The 18,237-nt window shown below is 55.2% G+C and overlaps 1 protein-coding gene across 6 annotated transcripts in view; it reads right to left on the reverse strand.

The window, feature by feature from the left end:
- Positions 1-8,348: 8,348 nt before the first annotated feature.
- Positions 8,349-18,237, reverse strand: part of RGS3 (regulator of G protein signaling 3) — a 70,790-nt gene continuing 60,901 nt past the window's right edge. For 3 of the 6 annotated variants that reach the window (XM_049832863.1, XM_049832865.1, XM_049832864.1), the window contains 5 exons: positions 15,224-15,297; positions 11,380-11,481; positions 10,558-10,619; positions 9,715-9,881; positions 8,349-9,624 (listed from right to left, as the gene is read on the reverse strand). In XM_049832863.1, coding sequence (XP_049688820.1) covers positions 9,439-9,624; positions 9,715-9,881; positions 10,558-10,619; positions 11,380-11,481; positions 15,224-15,297 — 591 coding nt within the window. In that variant the 3' untranslated portion in view covers positions 8,349-9,438. Of the gene's footprint in view, positions 9,625-9,714; positions 9,882-10,557; positions 10,620-11,379; positions 11,482-11,552; positions 12,405-13,825; positions 13,985-15,223; positions 15,298-18,237 lie in introns of those variants that run through there. The other 3 variants (XM_049832867.1, XM_049832866.1, XM_049832868.1) reach the window with 3 other exon arrangements.

Consider the following 18,237-nt stretch of genomic DNA (forward strand, 5'->3'; position numbering starts at 1 on the left):
GGGGATGGAGCAATCCAACCAAGGACTGGGCATGCCCTAGGGAGGTCTGTGCCACCAGCATGTTTGCTTCGACCCCTTTCCACCTGGTCATGACCACATAAGCATCCACCAAAGCTCCTGTTTCCATCTCGTGTGTGCTCAAGCATGAAGCAGCGGGACTGGCCAAGTCACACCAAGAAGAAATGATGACCCAATGAATATTTTCCACGCTCCTCCACACCATAGCTGAGCACTCATATTTCTGTTTGTGCTGCTATGACAGCCATGGAAGGAGTCAGTCACAGGGCTTGCATTGCTTCTCAATCCATGGGGGAAAGAACATCCTCAGGGCCTAGCCTGCTCCAGGGTGGGTGCAGTGGTGTGATCACCAGTTCAATCAAACACCTCCCAGCAGATCTGCGGACAGTATTTCCTTCTCATTTTCACCTCTGTGGCTAAAAGCAAGCCACATCTTTGCCCCTTTCCCTCTGTCTGTGGTACCCAGCCCACATTTGCCTGCTGCAATCCAGGCTTGAACTCCCCTTAGTATTGTCCCCCCCACTGTGTCCCACTGCATCCTGCAGCATCACTTCCAGTGAGATGCTACAGCAAGGTTTGGTTCAGTGCGTCTCCTCACTGAAGTCTTGAAAATTATTTGCACAGGCAGGCTGAGCCCAATTTCACCTGAGCCTGGGTGTGAGGATGCCCATCCAGAGAACCTCAACCAGAGAAACACAGCACAGAGCAGAGAGGATTTCAACTCAAGCAGTAGGACCCATATTCAATGGTTTCAAAAATCCCACCCAAGAAATGAAAGTATGTGGGGGAGACAGGACTCTGAGGGTAAAAAGACAGCTGAATTTCCCAAGCCTGTCTTTACCCAGAAAGCGCAAGCTTCAGCCATCCCCAGAAAAAGACTAGATGAACAGAGCAAGAGGCCAGACCCAGAAAACAGACCAACCATAAGTGATCTTTAAAACTAGAGGTTGGATAATACCTACAGTGTCTGACCCCCTCCACAGTGCTTAGGCTGGCTAACAGGTAACACCATCACCTCCACAAACCTGTGTGGCCAGTAACAAGCAGAAAAGTATCTTCCCACCTTCCACAGGAGGCTTTGCCTCTCCACATCCAGGAGAACCCAAAGCTGTTGTCCTGGTCTGTGGGAACAAAGCAGTATGCCAAGACACTAGTCTCCTCTTCTTATATAGGTGCCTGCAGGGGAGCAAGTAAATAACTCTCTCATGGAGTCTGTGTCTCTTTGCAGATTGCAGAGGTCTCTGGTTGACCAGCTCAGATGGAGACCTGTATGCTCCGGACAACGTGAGTGTGTCTGAACGAGGAGCCAGCAAGGGCTGCTACATTTCCCAACAAACTTTCATCCCTCTAAAATGCTCCTCTGCAGAGGGGCCAGTGCCCTTGAAGCCTTTTCAGTTGCAGTGATGGACCAGCAGGTCCAAGCTGAGAACCCTCTGGATCTTCAAGTGGTGGCCCTGAATCTGCTCCTCAGGCTTCTCGCTGCATAGGATAGAAAGAAGACAGCAAGACGGATTGCCTCCTGTGAGATCAGTCTGCAACTGCACTCAAAGTCCCCATGCTGGGTCTGCATGGCCATACCTCCCGAAACCATGCACAGAGAAACCGAACATTGTCCAGTCAGCTGTGAGCAGCCTGGCTGGACCCTCAGCCAGTGGGAAGTACACGCGAAGCAGTGGTGAGCACTCCTGGGAAATAACTTTCCCAACATGAGGACACCTGGCAGCAAATGAGTGCAGGCACAGCAGAACCCTCTATGCTCATTGCTGGAGCCAATTCCTGGGCTGTAATGAAGCTGCAGTAATGTGTGTGTCCATAATTCTCATCTAATTAATGCTGTGCCAGTGCTTCAGGAACTACAATTTTATGGCTTAGCCATAAAAGTTGACACTATGTTAAAACGTGATTTGGGAGGACGCCCATCCTACTTCCTTCCTCTCTATTTATTTTAGAAAAGGAAAGATTGGCTGTATTAACTTATCAGACTTTCTACCTGTAACAACGCTTTGGTTCCCTGAAAGATCATCTAGTTAATGAAGTCAATTGTTTGCATTGAAATGGCAAATTAAATTAAATATGTTGGGCAATAGCTGCAAGAGCCATCCAGTATCCCCGTCCCATGTATGATCCCTGCACGGTTATCAGGGTGCTGCTCAGGCCTTGGGTGGTTGGCATGTTTGTGGGGCCAAAAAAAGATTTTAAAAATTAGTTCTGGAAAACACAGTAATCTGGAGATCAAAATTTTTTAGTTATATCATTTAGGGAGATGAGCTTGCCCAATCAGGGAACAGGGCAACTGGAAACAGCAGAGACATCGTCCTGAGCAACATGTCACCATCCCACAGCCCAACCCAGACCAATTTTTGGCACTAAGCTCTCATCTTTTACCCAGAACAAAACAGCTTCAGAGCTGGTCAGAGGGCAAAAGGAAGGAGCTCTTCCCTCAGCTCAGACATTAATGCGATGGGCCCATCCCCAAGCCACAAAAATTAATTTTATTCTTGTAGAAAAACATAGGACTCATCTATCTTCATGGCTCCCATGAGGATTTTGGCCTGCTGCACCTCTGTCCCACATCTCCTGTGGGCTCAGTGCCCTTGTCCTGAAAGATGTTGCCCATGTCCACCAGCAAAGCGAGGGGCAGACTCCTCAGCATGCCATGGGTGCATCCCCTGGGGTCTCTGGTCCAACCGTCCCTCAGACCAGGAATATTGCCAGCACCCAACCAGGTCAACCATGACTTTGCCTGGCCAAGTCTTGACAAATTCCAACAATGGAGACCCTGTACTTCTCTGGGGGCCTGTTTTTCTACTGTATCAGCCTTACAATGAAAATATTTTTCCTGTTGTCCAAGCTGAAGGTCTGAAAGTTGTCACTCATTGTGGCTGTTGACCCTTATTTTGTCACCTGTTGCTACCAAGAAGAGTTTGACTCCATCACCTTTGTAGCTGTCCTTCCCGAAGTTGTAGGATGCTGTTAGACCCCATCCCTCTCCATCCCTCTAAAGAGGTCCTGTGCCCGAGGTCCATGACCACCTCAGTAGCTTCTGCAGGACCCCTTCCAATTTCTCCACATCCCTCTTGAGCTGGTTGGAGGGAACAGGGTACAAAATCAGACGCACACATCCAAACATCTAGTGTCAAGCGTGGGAGCTACATCAAAGAGCATAGTGGTGTTTGTTTGGCTTTGCAGATCAACTTTCAACACATGAGCCCATTTGCTGCAGAGCTGTTGATTTGCCCTGGACCAGGAGGTTTGTCTGGCGCTCTGTGACCGGTCACTGCTGTCCCTGGTCCCAGGAGCAGGAGGTTTCACCCACTTGTCTTTGTCTAGAAACACTGTGATTGCGTTAGGGAGAATATGGCTGCTAAACCAATGAATTGACACGCAGGCTGAGTGGAACTTTCCATGAGAAACACGTGTGTCCTTTGAAATAATTGCCCCATTAGTTCAGGAAGCGACAAGAAATTACTTGTAAATGGCTCCCATGCAAACACCCCGTCCCCAGTCCCCACCTGCTCCTGCTTGGCTCTTCTCCCTCTCCTAACCTCCCTCTTCCTCACCCTCTGCCAAGGGATGAAGGCAGGGAAGGGGGGGGAGTGTCCTGGATCTTTTCAAGATGAGAATCCAGTTCATCACCTCCATCTCTGCCTGCACCCCGTGCAAAGCTCAGCGGTACCCAAAGCAGGGTGGGGGATGCTAGCAGTGGGTCACTCTGGGGAGAGGGTCCTCCCCCTGTGTCACTGCCCCGCAGGTCTGCTCAGCAGCAAAGGAAAGTATTTTTCTCCATCCTTCTCTGCAGCCTTCCCCAGCGCCTCAAGGCTGGCAGAGAGTCGGCATTATTTGCCTTCCTTCCCCAGCACTGGGGAATGTGTGAGCTGGATGAGCGGAGTAAAAATGACCTAATGCAGAGAAGAATCAGAAAATGAGCAATGAGAGGGTCATAACAATGCTTCCCGAATGAGTTTGCGGCACCCGGGGGACTCTTACCACTGCTGGATTTCCTGTCCTGGCAGCAGCCCAGCTGAGCTTATTTTATTTCCTTGACAGACAGCATCTGAGTCTGTTTTTATTTTTACTTCAGAAGCATTTTATTTTTTCCTGCTTTGCTCCCTTGGATTGTTTAGAAGTGACATTGCTAATGCCCGCTACAGAGGTTGGTGGCACTTTTCCTTACAGCCTCAACTCAAGGATGCATCTGAAGGGCATCACTGTTTGTAGCTCCCCTGGGCAGGATGACACCCCTCACAGGGCAGTGCTGAGCTGGGTACCCCCCCATCACACTGCAGGGGTGCCCCTCAGCTGCCCCATATGGCTTTTCTGAGCCCAGCTCCAGCCCTGGGGGGTCACTGTCTGGAAGGACAAGAGCCCTCAAATACTTCCCTGCACCCCCTGGCCCTTATCAAACCCTGTGGAAGCAAAAGTCCCCAAACAAACCCAGACCAACCCCGACTTCCATCCCCACCATGCAGATGTCCAAAGACTGAGTGTTCCTGTGGCAGGTCTCCGGCTGGCGTCTGGGCATCTCAGCTACCCAAATAAGAGTTTAGTGTGCTCCTGATAAGCCTCAATAACTCTCTAAGCGGGGTTAAGTGACTTGCACAGCAAGTCAGCTGTTTCACCAGGGCAAGGGAATTTTTGTGTCTGCAGTTTCAGTATCTAGCTGTTGAGCTATGTTTAGTCTATGGCTATAAAGTAGGCTTGTTTCTATTCTGAGAATATTTGTCTAATCAGGGGTCCAAGGAATTATTTTGCTCAGTAGAAAGTTATTTGGATAAGTTTATACTCCAGGATGGGTGCCTTGGAAAAGACCAATAAAGGCTGCGCATTGCTGGAGCCTTTATTGGTTTGCCCTCTCGGGGCATGGTGCACACCTGTAAAATAGGCACACTTTTTATTTTTGCAGAAATAAGAGAAAGGCTTTACACTCACGGCTTCTAGCCAGCTCTGAAATGAGGCCCTCTTGCAACCTGAGTGCTGCTTGCTGCAAAGAGTTACACTTCCCTGGACACTGCAGATGCTCATCTGCATGCGGGTGAGGACCAGTGCTGGCCAAGGCTGGCCTCACGGGCACAGCCCTGGCATGGGATGCCCACACTGCTCATTAGCTTCCCCCAGTAAGTCTTCATCCAAGAGATACTCAGCGACTTGAACTGCATTTTCCGGTAACTTCTATTTTCAGAACTCCATTTGCTTTTGTAAATCACAGATGACCCCACTACCCATCTCTGGCTGCTGTGTTAGGAAGCTGATGAAATACTGAGCTGAGGGACACCTGAAGGGTCAAGGCCCATAACCTGGGACAGGTAAGACTGATTTACCAGCCTCCCAGAGTCCTTTTGGTTCATCCCAACCTCCTTATCCCTGAGGGTGTGATGAAACAATGATGTTAATCCCAGGAATTTAGGATGTTTTTCCCAGCAGTCTTAACCTTTTTCACCTATGGGGTCATGGCATTTTTTTGAACCTAACAAAGCATTCAGCGCTTTCTGGTGATAATTCCCTTTTTCCTATTTATAACCTCTCCCTGGGGTGCTTTGCCTCTTGGCTGCCTTCAGCTTGGTGAGCTTCCTCTCATGAATGAACCGAGAGCACCCAGGCCTTGGTGGACTTCACCCTGTTTGCACATGACAAACACAGCTAAGTTGTGACTACTTGCAACTGAGCAACCACTAAATTTTGGCCCCGAGATAAATCCTTGTTATCTGCTGAGATAAGGTCCGTTACCGCATCCTCCCCATTTTGGAAGGCATTGGTTTCCACATTGGGAAATTGCCTTCAGCCGCTGCATGAAATAGCAGCCCGGCAGCAGCGATGTCCGCAGGCAGCTGCCTGCACACACACCTGAGACAAGCAGTGACTCCGCTGTCACCACCACGTGCCACCCACCACCTTCACGGCTCCAGTGGCGGTGGCTTGGGTGCAGGTAATGGCATTTTCTCTGCAAAAGGCCACTTCTTCCTCCCCACGGCCATCCTCAACCAGGCAACCCCCTGTGATTTCAGCATTGCTCCCGTGGGAGCATCCCTCCAGCTGTCAGCAAATCTGGTTGGTTTGAGGTTGTGCATCAAATTAGGAATTAGGAAAACCTAATTCCCATTTTCATTGCTTAGGCTCGCTGCATTGGTATCAACAACTCAATAATTTCTTCTCTTCAGATCCCTTGCAGCCTGATTGGATTTTGTCCTGGACATCTTACTTTGTGCTAAACAAGGACATTTCTGTCCCCCTTCTGCTTGTGTGTAAGCTCAGTGCCCCCATAACAGCTTTAGCAGCTCCCTGTCCCCTAATCCCCCCTGCAAAAGGAGCTGCTCAGGGCAGTGGGGCTCTATCTCCATCCCAACCAATGTCCCCTCAGAACAAGCCCCCTCCATGAGCTGACGTCCCCCCATCCAGTTCCCATCCAGATGTTCCAAGTTTTTCATACCCTTCACCCTGAGGCACAAAGTCTTGGAGAAGATGGCACAGCTCCTCTTCTGCAGCACAGAGGGAACAAAGCTGTGGCTTTGGTGTCACCACAGGGTCCATAATGAGACTTGTCCTGCTGGAGAGGGCACTGGCCATCCTGGGAAAACATGGGACAAGCACCTGGCATTTCCACCTCGCACCCCAGCCCTGCCTCTCCTAGAAATCAAGCGCCTCCCAAGCACACGAGGATGGTGTTTGCAGAGTGAGTCACACTAACCTGGCAGGTCAGCAATAAATTCTGTTACAGCAATAACCAAATTTCTGTCACTCACACAGGGCTACTTCCATTTTCTCCAGGGAGACATCCCAGGTTCCCATTTCTCTGCCTTTTGCACACATAGGTGCCTCTGTCCCTTGCAGGAACTGTCTGCATCCCACACCACATGTCCCACAGCAGCTCCAGCCCTTGCTGCCCTCCCTGGCAGATCAACTCAGACAATTCACATATGTCAGGCAGGTTATAGGCTCGAAACCAGGCGTGGTTATGCAGGTTGGATGCTCCTGGGCATCACCAACAGCCACAGGAGGGGTCACTGGACCTAGCGTTCAGGGCAGAGAGAAGGTAACGGCAGGTACCGAGCTGCCCAGTACCCACAAAGCCCCCTGAGCCGAGTCCACCTGCATGCTGCCCTTGGGAGCCCAGGGACACAGAGAAGTTGGGGGGCCAACAAAGTGACCTTGTAATTACAGTTTGCTAACACTGATGGCTTGGGACTGAGTGTGGGGAGGTCAAGAGTATGTGGGTGATGGAGAGAGGGCAGGAAGGGCAAGGAAATCTGTGTCAAGGCCAGATATAAAGGGAAACCCTCCCAGCTGGGAAGGAGAGGAGATAAAGGCTCTCAGCAACACTAGAAGAAAGAGGAGGGTCTGGCTTGGAGGAAGCAGATGGGGTGACCGTGGCAGCGCTCACAGGGAGGCTGCACCAACCCGCCGGGTCCCAGCAGTTCTGGGGTTGTTCAGTGGGTCGCAGCTGGGACACCAGCCCACGGGCCTCAACCCCGGGGTGCTGGAAGCATCCCCAGGAGGGCCATGCAGGCGTCCCACCAACCCTGCTGCCTCCAGCCAACCCCTGAGGGGTCCCCTCAGCTCTGCCTCAGTTTCCCCACCTGGCCATCACCTGCTGGTTGTTCAAGGAGGGAAACACAGACAGTTGCCCAGAAGAGATCATATTGCCAGGGACAGCTGTGCCCAGGTGAGATTGCTGGGGCAGCCACACCACCTCCATCCTTGGGCATCACCAGCAGCACCCCCGTGCCGTGCCACCCCACACCCCAGCACGGCCCTGTGACACCATAAGCCTATCTCTGAGCCATCCAAGGCTGGCCACAAGCAGGTGACTGGCACAAGATATTTCAGCTACTGAATGCACCATGAACAGCCTTTACAAAACATTTTCATCACACACCAGAGCTGTCAAAGCGCTGCCTTTGCTGGGGCAGAGGCAGCCCTGCCAAGCTGTGCAGCCAGGACCTGAAATAGCACTGTTGGGCTTTTTGTTGTTTCTTTTGGTGTGTCCCCAGAGGGACCCAGAGCTACACTAGGTCACTTATGTTTCTGGGCATTTCCATGTTCAGAGGCTCATGCCCTGCTGTGTTTAAATAGTGAATGCTATCCCTGGGAACAGTCTTGTTTTGGGCAAAACTTTCTGTGTTCCTGCAGGGCTACACCCAGGCCTTGCCTCAGGAGCATCTAGCAGCTGCTCTGTCATAAAAAACTGCTCAGAAATTCATGGGACCACATTTTCCCATCTTTAGTCATGCAGTAACAGGATTTTACGCTCCTCAGTGAGGCAGGGGACACACGGCTCCGCCAGTGCTGAGAAACATGCCACGAAGAAAAGGCAGCTACAAGAAATTATATTCTCCTTTTATTTACCTATGACCATGACAATGTATTTTTGCTAGCTGCAGAGATGCTTCGCACTGTAAACTGGGTGCCTGGAGGCAGGCAGTCTATCCAGCTCTGCCAGGTTCAGCAATAACCCCCGCTTCTCAAAACACAGTATTGTTATCCAGAGTAAGGAGAGTGTCTGATTCACAGAGCTGCTTTTCTCCATCACCAAACCCTCCGTCATCAGGGCATGATATATACACTCAGGCTCCCCCAGCGGCCCGCTGCTAGGGAATGCGTTTTGTCAGATAAAACCTGCTAACTTAGAAAATGCTGTACGCACTCGGAAAAAAAGGCATCCACTCCACCGGAGAACTCCGCCGCAACACACACAAATATTGCACTTGTAATTTCAGAAAGGAAAGGACACGAGGATTTCCTATTACACAGCAACGCGTCCAGCTATAAGAGGTCAATAAATAAACCAGGGGTGGGAGCAGGAGGCGGTTAGCTTGCACACCTCCAGCGCAGGGGAAGGACACGGCTTTTGATGCTCCCGGGGGGACCCACCACGAGCGAAGGAAGCGCCGGGCTCCTGTGGGATAGCTGCTTCAGGGGAGCCAGGAGGCATCGCCAGCACAGGGAAGCACAGCAGCATCGTGGGGTTGGTCCAGTTCAGAAGTCTTTTATCCAGGGAAGATGCTCATGTTGGTGCTGTTGTCCCCTTGCTGGAGCCCTGCACAGAAGTCCTCCTCCTCCTCCTCCTCGCCGAGTCGGGATCACTCGTCGCCTTCCAGCAACACTCGCACCTTGGGCGCATGCTTCACAGTAGTCTTGTGGGAGCTTCCCTCCTGGCTAAAATCCATGCCGGAGTCACCCCGAAGGCATCGTACCAGCGATGGTGAGATGGGGCAATGGAGCAGTACCAGACTGCTTGGCTTGTTGGTCCCCTCGGCCTCATGCTCGGTGTCTTCAGCTGCCCCACACCCGTCGACTGCAGGAATATGGCTTGGGGGCACAAACAGCAGCGGGAAGGCACGCTCCTGCCATCCCCTGGGAAGGCCTCCACCACCCGATTTCATGTAAACACACAGCTCCCAGCCTGCCCCGAGAGAGTCCTTGGGTCTACAGTGGGGAGCTGGCTTTCTTCTGGTTAATTATGTCTAAGTACAAGTCAGAGCGGAGGAAGCGGGGGTACGAGTCCTTCTCCATGAGCCCGTAAATCCTCTTCTGCGCGAGGTCAAAGCAGCTGCGGGTGATATTCTGCAGGTTCTCCTTGGTGTGCTCCCGCGTGTAGGAGTCCAGGTTGACCTGCAGTCAGAGAGACCAGCACTGGTGAGCAGCTCCCCAGGCAGCTGCCGTGCCGTGGAGCCACGCGCCAGCGCGGGAGCCAGCCCTCACCTCCTTGCAGGACTGGATGGCGATGTACTCAGCAAAGATCTTCTTGGCCTTGGAGACCATCTTGGACTGGGATTTGATCTTCTTGAACTCCTCACAGGCCAGCCAGAACTCCAGGTTCTCCTCACTGAACTCGGTGCGCAGGAAGGCCCTGAAGGCAGCGAGCCCATCTGTGGGGACAGAGACACATGTCTACTCCCGGCTCACAGGCGGGGAATGGCCCTGTGAGACTCTCAGCCCAGCAACCTTGCAAAGGTGCAACCTAAACTACATCCCCTTAAAACCCTTCGTGAAGCCTTGTGAAAAGCAGGCAGCGATGGCATTGCCAGGCCAAGCATGGCAACGCGAGCCATCCATGTGCTGAATATGCAGTCCTCAGCCCAGCTGCACGCACGGAGAGCCAAGAGGGAGGCTGGGCTTGGGCCGGGAACAGCAACAGGGAGAGGACCCCCTGGCCATCCCCATGGGGGCTCTGTGTAGGACGTGACCATGATGCAGGGTGCCCCTGTGATACGTGAGAAGGATAATGATCTAAAGCAGCTCCTGCTTCACAGACCTACTGCACAGTGCCAAATTGGGCACAGACACGAATCGCTGCCTTTTCCTCCCCAAGCTGGAGGGTGGCTGCAGCCCCAAGCCATGGCTCTCCCCAGCCCCTATCACAAAATGCTCCCCCTGGGCCAGGCAGGAGCAGAAGGGGTGCAGGCAAGGGGTGGCCTCATTTCTCTTTCTCTACCCCCAAAACACCAGGAGGGATTAACAGAGGAAATCCCAGCTTTACTTATGCACGTGTCTAGATATTCCCCTGGCAGCAAACAGAGGTGGAAGAGATGGGCAAACACTTACATTTGTGCAGCAGCAGCTTCTCCAGGGAGTCCCCCCACTTGAGAGCTTCCTCAGGAGTGGGCCTGCAGGAGAAGGACAGCACGTTGGCAAAGTGAAGCTGCGAAAGCCGCATTTACTGCCTGCCGCAACGCAGCACAAGCAAAACATTTCCAGCTGATAAAGCAATGCTGTGTGTCCCAGCAGGGCTGGCCCCGGCTCCCACATGAGCGCCAGCATTGCCGGAGCATCTGCAGGCAGAGCCAGGCTCTGCACTGGGCAGTGCTGCAGTGGCTCTGCTGGAAAGAAACCTCTGCCTTTAGACTGGCAGGAAGAAAATCCGATAAAAGGAGGTCTGTGCAGGCAGCTGTGCCACTTGGGGTATCTGAGGAAGAACTCGAAAAGCTCTGGGCAATGCTCAGGAGGCTGCGGGATGGTGGGGACTTGAGCTGCCCCGTTCAAGCAGCTAGATAAGCCACCAGGCGCAAGAGTAGGGAGGGCTCGTCTCTGGCTGCTGGAGCATCTCCAGAGCAAAGTGGTTTTTCAAACCATCCTCCAGCCAGTTAAAGTTTCACGTACAGGCACTGGGAGAAAGCAGCCGTCAGGGAAATTTCCAGCCCAAGCTGCCACTATGCCGCCTCCCAGGCACAGACCTCCCACCCGCCTGGGGCGGATTTTCAGCCAACAAATGTTTTTAATGCTCCTCCGGATACAAAAACTGTTTGTCCAAAGCTTCCCCAAACAGGGTGAACCCAGCCTCCCTGGAGGTGATGCTCAGCCCGACTGCAGCTCATCCCCAAGCCCCCACGGCCCCCGATCCCCACGCCACCCGCTCACGGCACCTACTTGAGTGATTTGAGCACTTTGTCCAGCTTGCCAGAGGGGTTGGCCCCTGGGGACTCGTTTCGTCGCCGAAAAATTCCCAGCCGGTTCTTCATGTCCTTGGCTCTAGAGGGAAAAGCAAGTTTTAGCAGGTGGGTGAGGGGTAGGGGGGGACACCCAGCACCCAGGGGACCCACCAGTAGCCTCATCCCACGCATCGCCCACCACCCCGCACCGACCACCTACTCCTTCATGGTGTGCCGGCGCTGCAGGCTGCCGTTGTGTGGTCTCTGCACGCCCAGCAGCATCTCCGCGTGGAACTCCAGCGGCTGGGGCTTGGAAAGGTCGCGGAAAAAGGGCATGGCTGCTGGGAGGGCCTGTGCAGTAGCTCCCGGCGCGACCGGCGCGGCCAGACGCTCGGGCTTTCTGACGCCAGCTCTGTGCCGCGCTCCCGCCCGGTGCAGCCAGCGCGGAAGTGGGAGGGCTTAGTCCAGAGGAGCTTTAAATGCAGCGTGGGGTGAACGAGGCGCGTGTGAGTAAGGGCTGTGTCAGCCCTGCTGCTATTTCGGACGGCTCCACCGTTGCTGGGGAGACTCGAGGAAAGGTGGAAAAATCAGCGGCAAGGGTGGATAGTGGCGCCTTTCAAGAGACGGCAGGGAAAATAATCACGGCGGAGATTTACGAGGGCTATTTATAGAGCGCAGGCGTCCTGTGGAAGGCAGCGGGGCCAGCAGCGGTGCTGAGAGGGGCTAGGAGCAGAGCAGGGAGAGCAGCGCTTCACCAGGTCCCCTGTCCCCCCACATGTGACCTGCTGGTGCTCACACTTCTCTGTTACCAGCCTGGGACGGGCATGGCTGTGGGGGCATCTCCATAAGAGGGGTGGTTGGGACTGGCAGCACATAGCACCAAGGGGCACTGGGGCACAGACCCCACACACTGCCACCCCACACAGGTCCCTGCTCTGCCGTCCCTGGACAGACAGACTGAAGTACACTCAGACACAGGGCTCTCGGTTCCCCCAGAAAACTACCACCAGGACAAAGTGGAACAAAGATTTTTGGCAAGTGCCATGGGAAAATGGGACCCCAAGCCCAGCCCCAGCCTGGCCCTGCTAGGGCTTCCCAGGGGCCAAGGCAGGGGAGCAGGAGGTGGAAGAGGTGACAGGCAAGGACGGGCACGGACGATGCTGTCCCCTCGTGGCACAGCCCCTGCATGACACCACAGCACAAAGGGGCACAGGGGGACATGCAGGGTGGCATGGGATGCTCATCCTGCACCAAGACTGACAGTGCCACCAGGGTGGATGGGGCCCCAGGGTGGCATGGCCAGGCCACCCCCTGCAACCTCCCACAGGTCCCACACCAGTGGGTCTATGCAAGGATGCTCAGAGGAGCCACCTCTGCCTGGTCAAGCCATGCCCAGGTCTGGCTAGGGACACGAGGGGCATAGGAGGGGTTCAAGGCAAGGGTGTACCCCACTCTGAGTGATGCTATCTAGACCCACAGCTCTCTCCAGTCCCAGGAGGGTAAAATACAACAATACACAGGGAAAAGTAGCTGCAACAACCCCAGGGCTGAGTCCTGCAAGGTGCTTAGCACCCTGAGCCATGGAAGGATTTTAGAGGGCAATTGCCCCCCATAGTCCCCGGTGCTGTCCATGTCCTCCTGGGAGGCACGGATGGTGTTGCTGCTTTTGCATCATCTGGATTGTGGTCTCAGCAGGACATACGTCCCGCTGCTGCCAGCTGCCAGGCACCGGCTCAATGCTAACATGAGAAAAGGAGATCCAAACACAGAGCCTCACACTCCAAACACCATCTGCCTCCCATTACCACACTGCCAGCAACACCGGCAGCCGAGGACCAGCCGCCACACAGGACGGGCCATCCCACACAGCCCTGAGCAACAATTTTAGCAGTGTTCTCAGTTTAGCAAGGCACCCACTGCAGCTCAGCGCCCGGCGGGGCTTTCAAAGCACTGAAAAACCCTTGTGTGTGTCTCCAACACACGTGGGCTGCCTCCACCCACACAGCCCCCTGCACAACTCCAGCCAGCTGCAGCGCGTAGCCCTGCCGCACACCAGGCTCTGGGGCTTGCAGGTGACTGCGGCTCATGGGCAGATTTTCCAGCTGTAATACGCCAGCAAGCACCACCTAAGGAAGTTCCCCAACTTAAAACCCACTGGTCCTCTTGCACATGCTTACAAATAAATAGCAAGTGGCATGAAATCAGGCTGCGGCAGCCACGGCCACGCACAGCCCCCAGCTGCAGCCAATCTGCAGTATAAAATGCCACAGCAAAAATAATGTTTCATAAAAAATTGCTGTTTTCTGTCTGGAGTTGCCCCTATAAAGTGATCTGCCCCCGGTGCCCTGGCATGGCCATGAGGCCACGTCCAGCACAATCACCCCGCTTCCAAACCATCCCCTGCAAAGCACGTCACCCTTCCTCGCAGGATGCTGGAGTCCTACCTTTCCAGGTATTTTTCGGAAAAGTCCACCATCGCGTGGTACATTGGGGAGTGCCGGCAGGTAAGCGGGGCCGGCAGAGCGTGCCGGTGCCGGGAGGGGAGGCAAGTGCCAAACCCCAGCCACTTGCACCATAAATACTCCCCACAGACGGCTGGCAACTGGGCTGCGCAGCCAATAGCCAGCCGGTGCGATGCCAAGAGGCTCCCCAGAGCATCCGCTGCTGTCTCAAGGCGAGGAGAAAACCCTCTCTGCAACCACCCCTGACCCCACTAAGCTGGGGGTGGCTGAGCCTCCCCCTGCCAGCCCAATTCCCCCAGCTCAGCACCGCAGCAGGGACACGCGGATGGGGGGACGTCCCTGCTGCAGACTGCAAGGAATTAATTTTAATTTCAAGTGTTGGGGAGCGGGGGGGGGGGGGGGGGGGAGGGGGGGGAGGCGGTGGGAAATAATAAAAAGAGCTAAAAATAGCTAGCTGCAGCTAGGAAGCGCATGGGACAACAGTGCCGCTCGCTGGCAGGCAGCACATGCGGCGAAGCCGTCGAGCCTGCGCGCGCAGGCGGCATGCTGGGACCCCTCACGCCCCCTGAGCCGCTCAAACCATGTGCAACTTTTCCAACTGCCCTGAGCCATGTGGAGCTGGGAAAGACCCAGCCACCGGCATCCCTGCAGCCCTGACACCCGGCCGGATCCTGCCTTGCAGAACCGGAGGCAGCTCGTTCCAAAACATCCTTGCTCGACCCCGCCAGTGTGCCTGCCCCCACCCAGCTGCAGCTGTGTTCGTGGGAAGCAAAGGCCACAGCTGCCTCGTCCTTGCCCAGATCCACTTTTTGGCACCCCCAAAGCCTTACCAGGAGGGGCTGCGAGCATCCCTCGGCAGCCCCCACACTCAGAGCTCCTGCCACGCTGCCCACACGCTGCGATGTGTGCAAGGGCTGGAGCCGGCCTGGTGGTGGGAAACCTCCCCATTCCTCCTCTCCGCATGGGGCCAGCGGGAAGGAGGCCCCCCAGCTCATGTTTCACTGCTTGCATGTCCTCTCCCTGAACCCAGCACCGCAGGAGCGGAGCCCTGCCGGCACTGGGGAAGCTGTTTTCCTTGTGCCATCAGCACGAGCCAGCTCCTTCACCCCATCTGTCAAAGCAAGGTGAACAGGGGGCTGCTCCCAGCTAGGCTGTGTGATGCCCCCAGCACACGTCCCACCCTCATCCCTGAAAATCAGGACTCCCTGTCTGAAGTGAGACCTTAGTTCATGCGTGTCTTTGCTACTTTCTTCCTGGAAAAGCTTGGGGGAACAAGACAGGGATCCTAAGGGCTGCCTAGACCAGCAGGGCTCGGGGGAGGTGTTTGACCACAGCAAACAGCCCTGGTACATTCTGATGCCACCATGATGTGACACTTACAGGTTCCTACTCCGTTTCTTGCGGGAGATCTCATCCCCTTCATCACAGCTGCATTCGGGGTCGGCTCCACTCAGCTGGGGGGGGAAGAAAAAAACAGCATCTGCATCATCATGCCAGTGCATGCCCACAGTGGCACTCCAAGTGTCACCAACCAGACCAGACCTGCCAGCATCCCCCATGGTCCCCGCACCCACACAGCCCAGAGCCACGGCATCCACAGGGCTCCTTCCCCACAACCACGGCTGCCTGCCACAATGTAATGGGACAAGCTCCTTGCTGCTCTGGCATGTGAACCTGCCTCCCCCCACCCATCCTATGCCACCTTCAGTCCATGGTGTTCCTGGAGCATCCGAGGAGATGCCACAGCTGGTAGCCCAGGTACCCCTCCAGGTTCAAAATGCTGACAGTGGTACCTCCTATGGGGAGGACACCAGCATCCCCATTCCTGATGCCCCTATTCCTGCTATCTTGAGTGGACACAGGGACCCCTCCCCAGCCCCCAGAACCAGGCTGGGCACCCAAAATCAATCAGGGGTCCCTCAGCAGTCCCCAGGCAGAAAAAATCAGAGCAGTTCAGCCATAATTGAATCCTATCATGGCAGCTTAAGTCCAACGAGCACCAAGAAAGCTCCACTCCCTGACCACTGCCCCGGGGTGGCCTGGGCAAACCAAGGGGACCTTGGATGCACCTTGAGCTCAGGATAGCACCAGCACAGCCTCCGAGACATGAAGCCTGGGGCCAGGTGTGGGGACCCCCGGGACCACCATAGCTCAGGGGTTTTAGTAATTCATCCGTTACTGAATGAGACTGGAAGATGCTTGCAGCTGGCCCCACATCCACCTCAACTCCGCAACAAGCTCGGCCCCACGCTGCCAGGGACTGCAGGGCTCTTTCCAGGATCGCCGCCCTGCGGCCATGCCGTGGGAACCCGCTGCGCAGCTCCGCAGCCCCGGGCTCAAGGCTTTTGACACTTCCTTCCATTCTGCACCCGGGCTTCCGGAGTTTATCAGCCCCAAACAATGCAGCCCTTGCAAAGCACCTTCCCCAGCCAGATAGGGCCCCGGCAGGCAGGCTGGCCGGGGCGACACACAGCCGGAACACGTTTCCTGCCATTGTCTGGAGAGGCTCCACCATGCTCAGGGACAAAAGGCAGCAGCAGAGCTTGCCCCAGGAGTCCCAGTGCTCCCAGCCACAATATGCTCTTAGAACAACCACCTCCCAGCCCCGACTGCGGGAAAGAGGGGAGTGGGGAAGCACGCTGGGCATGATGGCGTTAAAAGGGCCAACAAAATGAGCCCCTCTGAAATGTTCCTTGAGGAAAAAAAACCCCAACACCTTGATGGATGCTGTGGACCTGCCGCCGAGGCCACCGGGTGCAGGTATCACCAGTGCTTGGCAGCTTCGTGCTGCCACTGGAGGGGATCCATAGGCAAGCTGTACATCAGCATCCTGCTCCAGAAACCTCAAAGGGTTTCATCAAACTAGTCAAAAGGCACAGCCCAACAAAAGTCCCTCCAAAGTGTGGGCAGGCAGATGGCAGTAGTCCAAAACCCCACGCACACAGTGGCCCAGCACCGTGCCCAGCTCCTCTGCCCACTGCAGCCCCCAGGCAACCTCAGTCCCTCCTCAGGCAGCCAGAGGGGCAGGGCACTGGGAGGAGGCAGGGGTACCCCAGGAGGGTATATGGACAGGTCGTTAAGGCACCGGCCATACAGATCTAGACAGAGCTGCTGTAGAGCTGGAAGTGGGAGCTCCAGGAGGTCCAGCAGCCACACTGCCTTCACCACTGACATGGGCTGCCCTCATCCCTGCTCCAAAAAAACCTGGTCTCATCTGCACCAGAGCAGTTTAAGCCAGGAGGAGCTCAGTTTCCCTCCACTGAAAAACATCCACCCAGATCAGCCCAGAAAGCACAGCTGGGGGCTCTCCAGGACAGGAGTGGGGGATGCTCTCCAGGTCTCTCCCCTGGCAGCAAGCATGCAGCCCGCCCAGACTCAGCCGGCACTGCAGCAGCCTCTGGCTGCAGAGCTGTGTGCTCCCAGGCTGCACGCACAGCGGCACTGTGAAACCTCTTTCCAGGAGACTCGTCACTGGCAGCCCTAGTGAGACACTCTTACCAGGCACTGACACTGCCACCACTTCCCTTGCATCTGCATGGGCAGCGCAGGTGTCCCTGCCACAAAGCTGTCCTTTCTTGATAGTGTCTGGGAAGGGGTCTGAACCCCCCAGCCCACAACTGCTGACATCAGCCTCCACTTTTGCACAGCAGCCCCATCTGACCAGCCTGTCAGACTTGTAAGGGCTCTCACCAGCTGGCCAGGGACTCTGAGCCCAAAAAGCGCTCCAGGAAACAGCATCAGAGGTGGCTTTTCAAGCAGCATGAGCCTAGCAAGAAGAGGGTTAACCCCATGACAGGTTTAACCCCATCATGCTGCCATGCTTGGTGGCATGCAGGGCTCCATACCAGCCACTCCTGCCAAGGAGCCAGCTGCTATGGAGCAGCATGCAATGTGGTCCTGCACTCTGCAAGGTGGTCCCCAAGCAGCATGACATAGTCCTGAGCTGTGCAACATGACCCAGAGCAATGCAGCATGGTCCTTAGCTAAGAAATACAGCCCCGAGTCGAGCAGTATCCACAGCCAGTGGCAGAGATCAAGCTGGCATGAGCTTGGTTGGGCAGAGCAGGGTGCTGGGCCAGCGCTGCGGGAAGGCAGGCAGCTGCTTTCCAGCACCCAGAGAGGCTTTGCCCGGGGAGAAAAGGGCAAGCAGCACTTCTCATGCACAACCTTTGCAATGGCACATTGTTTCCTGCAAAAGTACAACCAAGGCCAGCTCTGCTCTGGGGAGCACGGGGAGCACTCCAGACAGCTGGGCTTGTGAGAACAGGCCAGCCCCGTACAGAGCTCCTGCTGCACAGCCCTCTGCTGCTCCTCCTTTCTGCATGTCAGGGGCAGAAATCACTGCTGACCTCAACATTTTTCTCAGACAGGCCCTCCACGACAGTCAAAACCCT

The sequence above is a fragment of the Accipiter gentilis genome, chromosome 29 (assembly GCF_929443795.1).
Source record: "Accipiter gentilis chromosome 29, bAccGen1.1, whole genome shotgun sequence".
Taxonomy (NCBI): Eukaryota; Metazoa; Chordata; class Aves; order Accipitriformes; family Accipitridae; genus Astur; species Astur gentilis.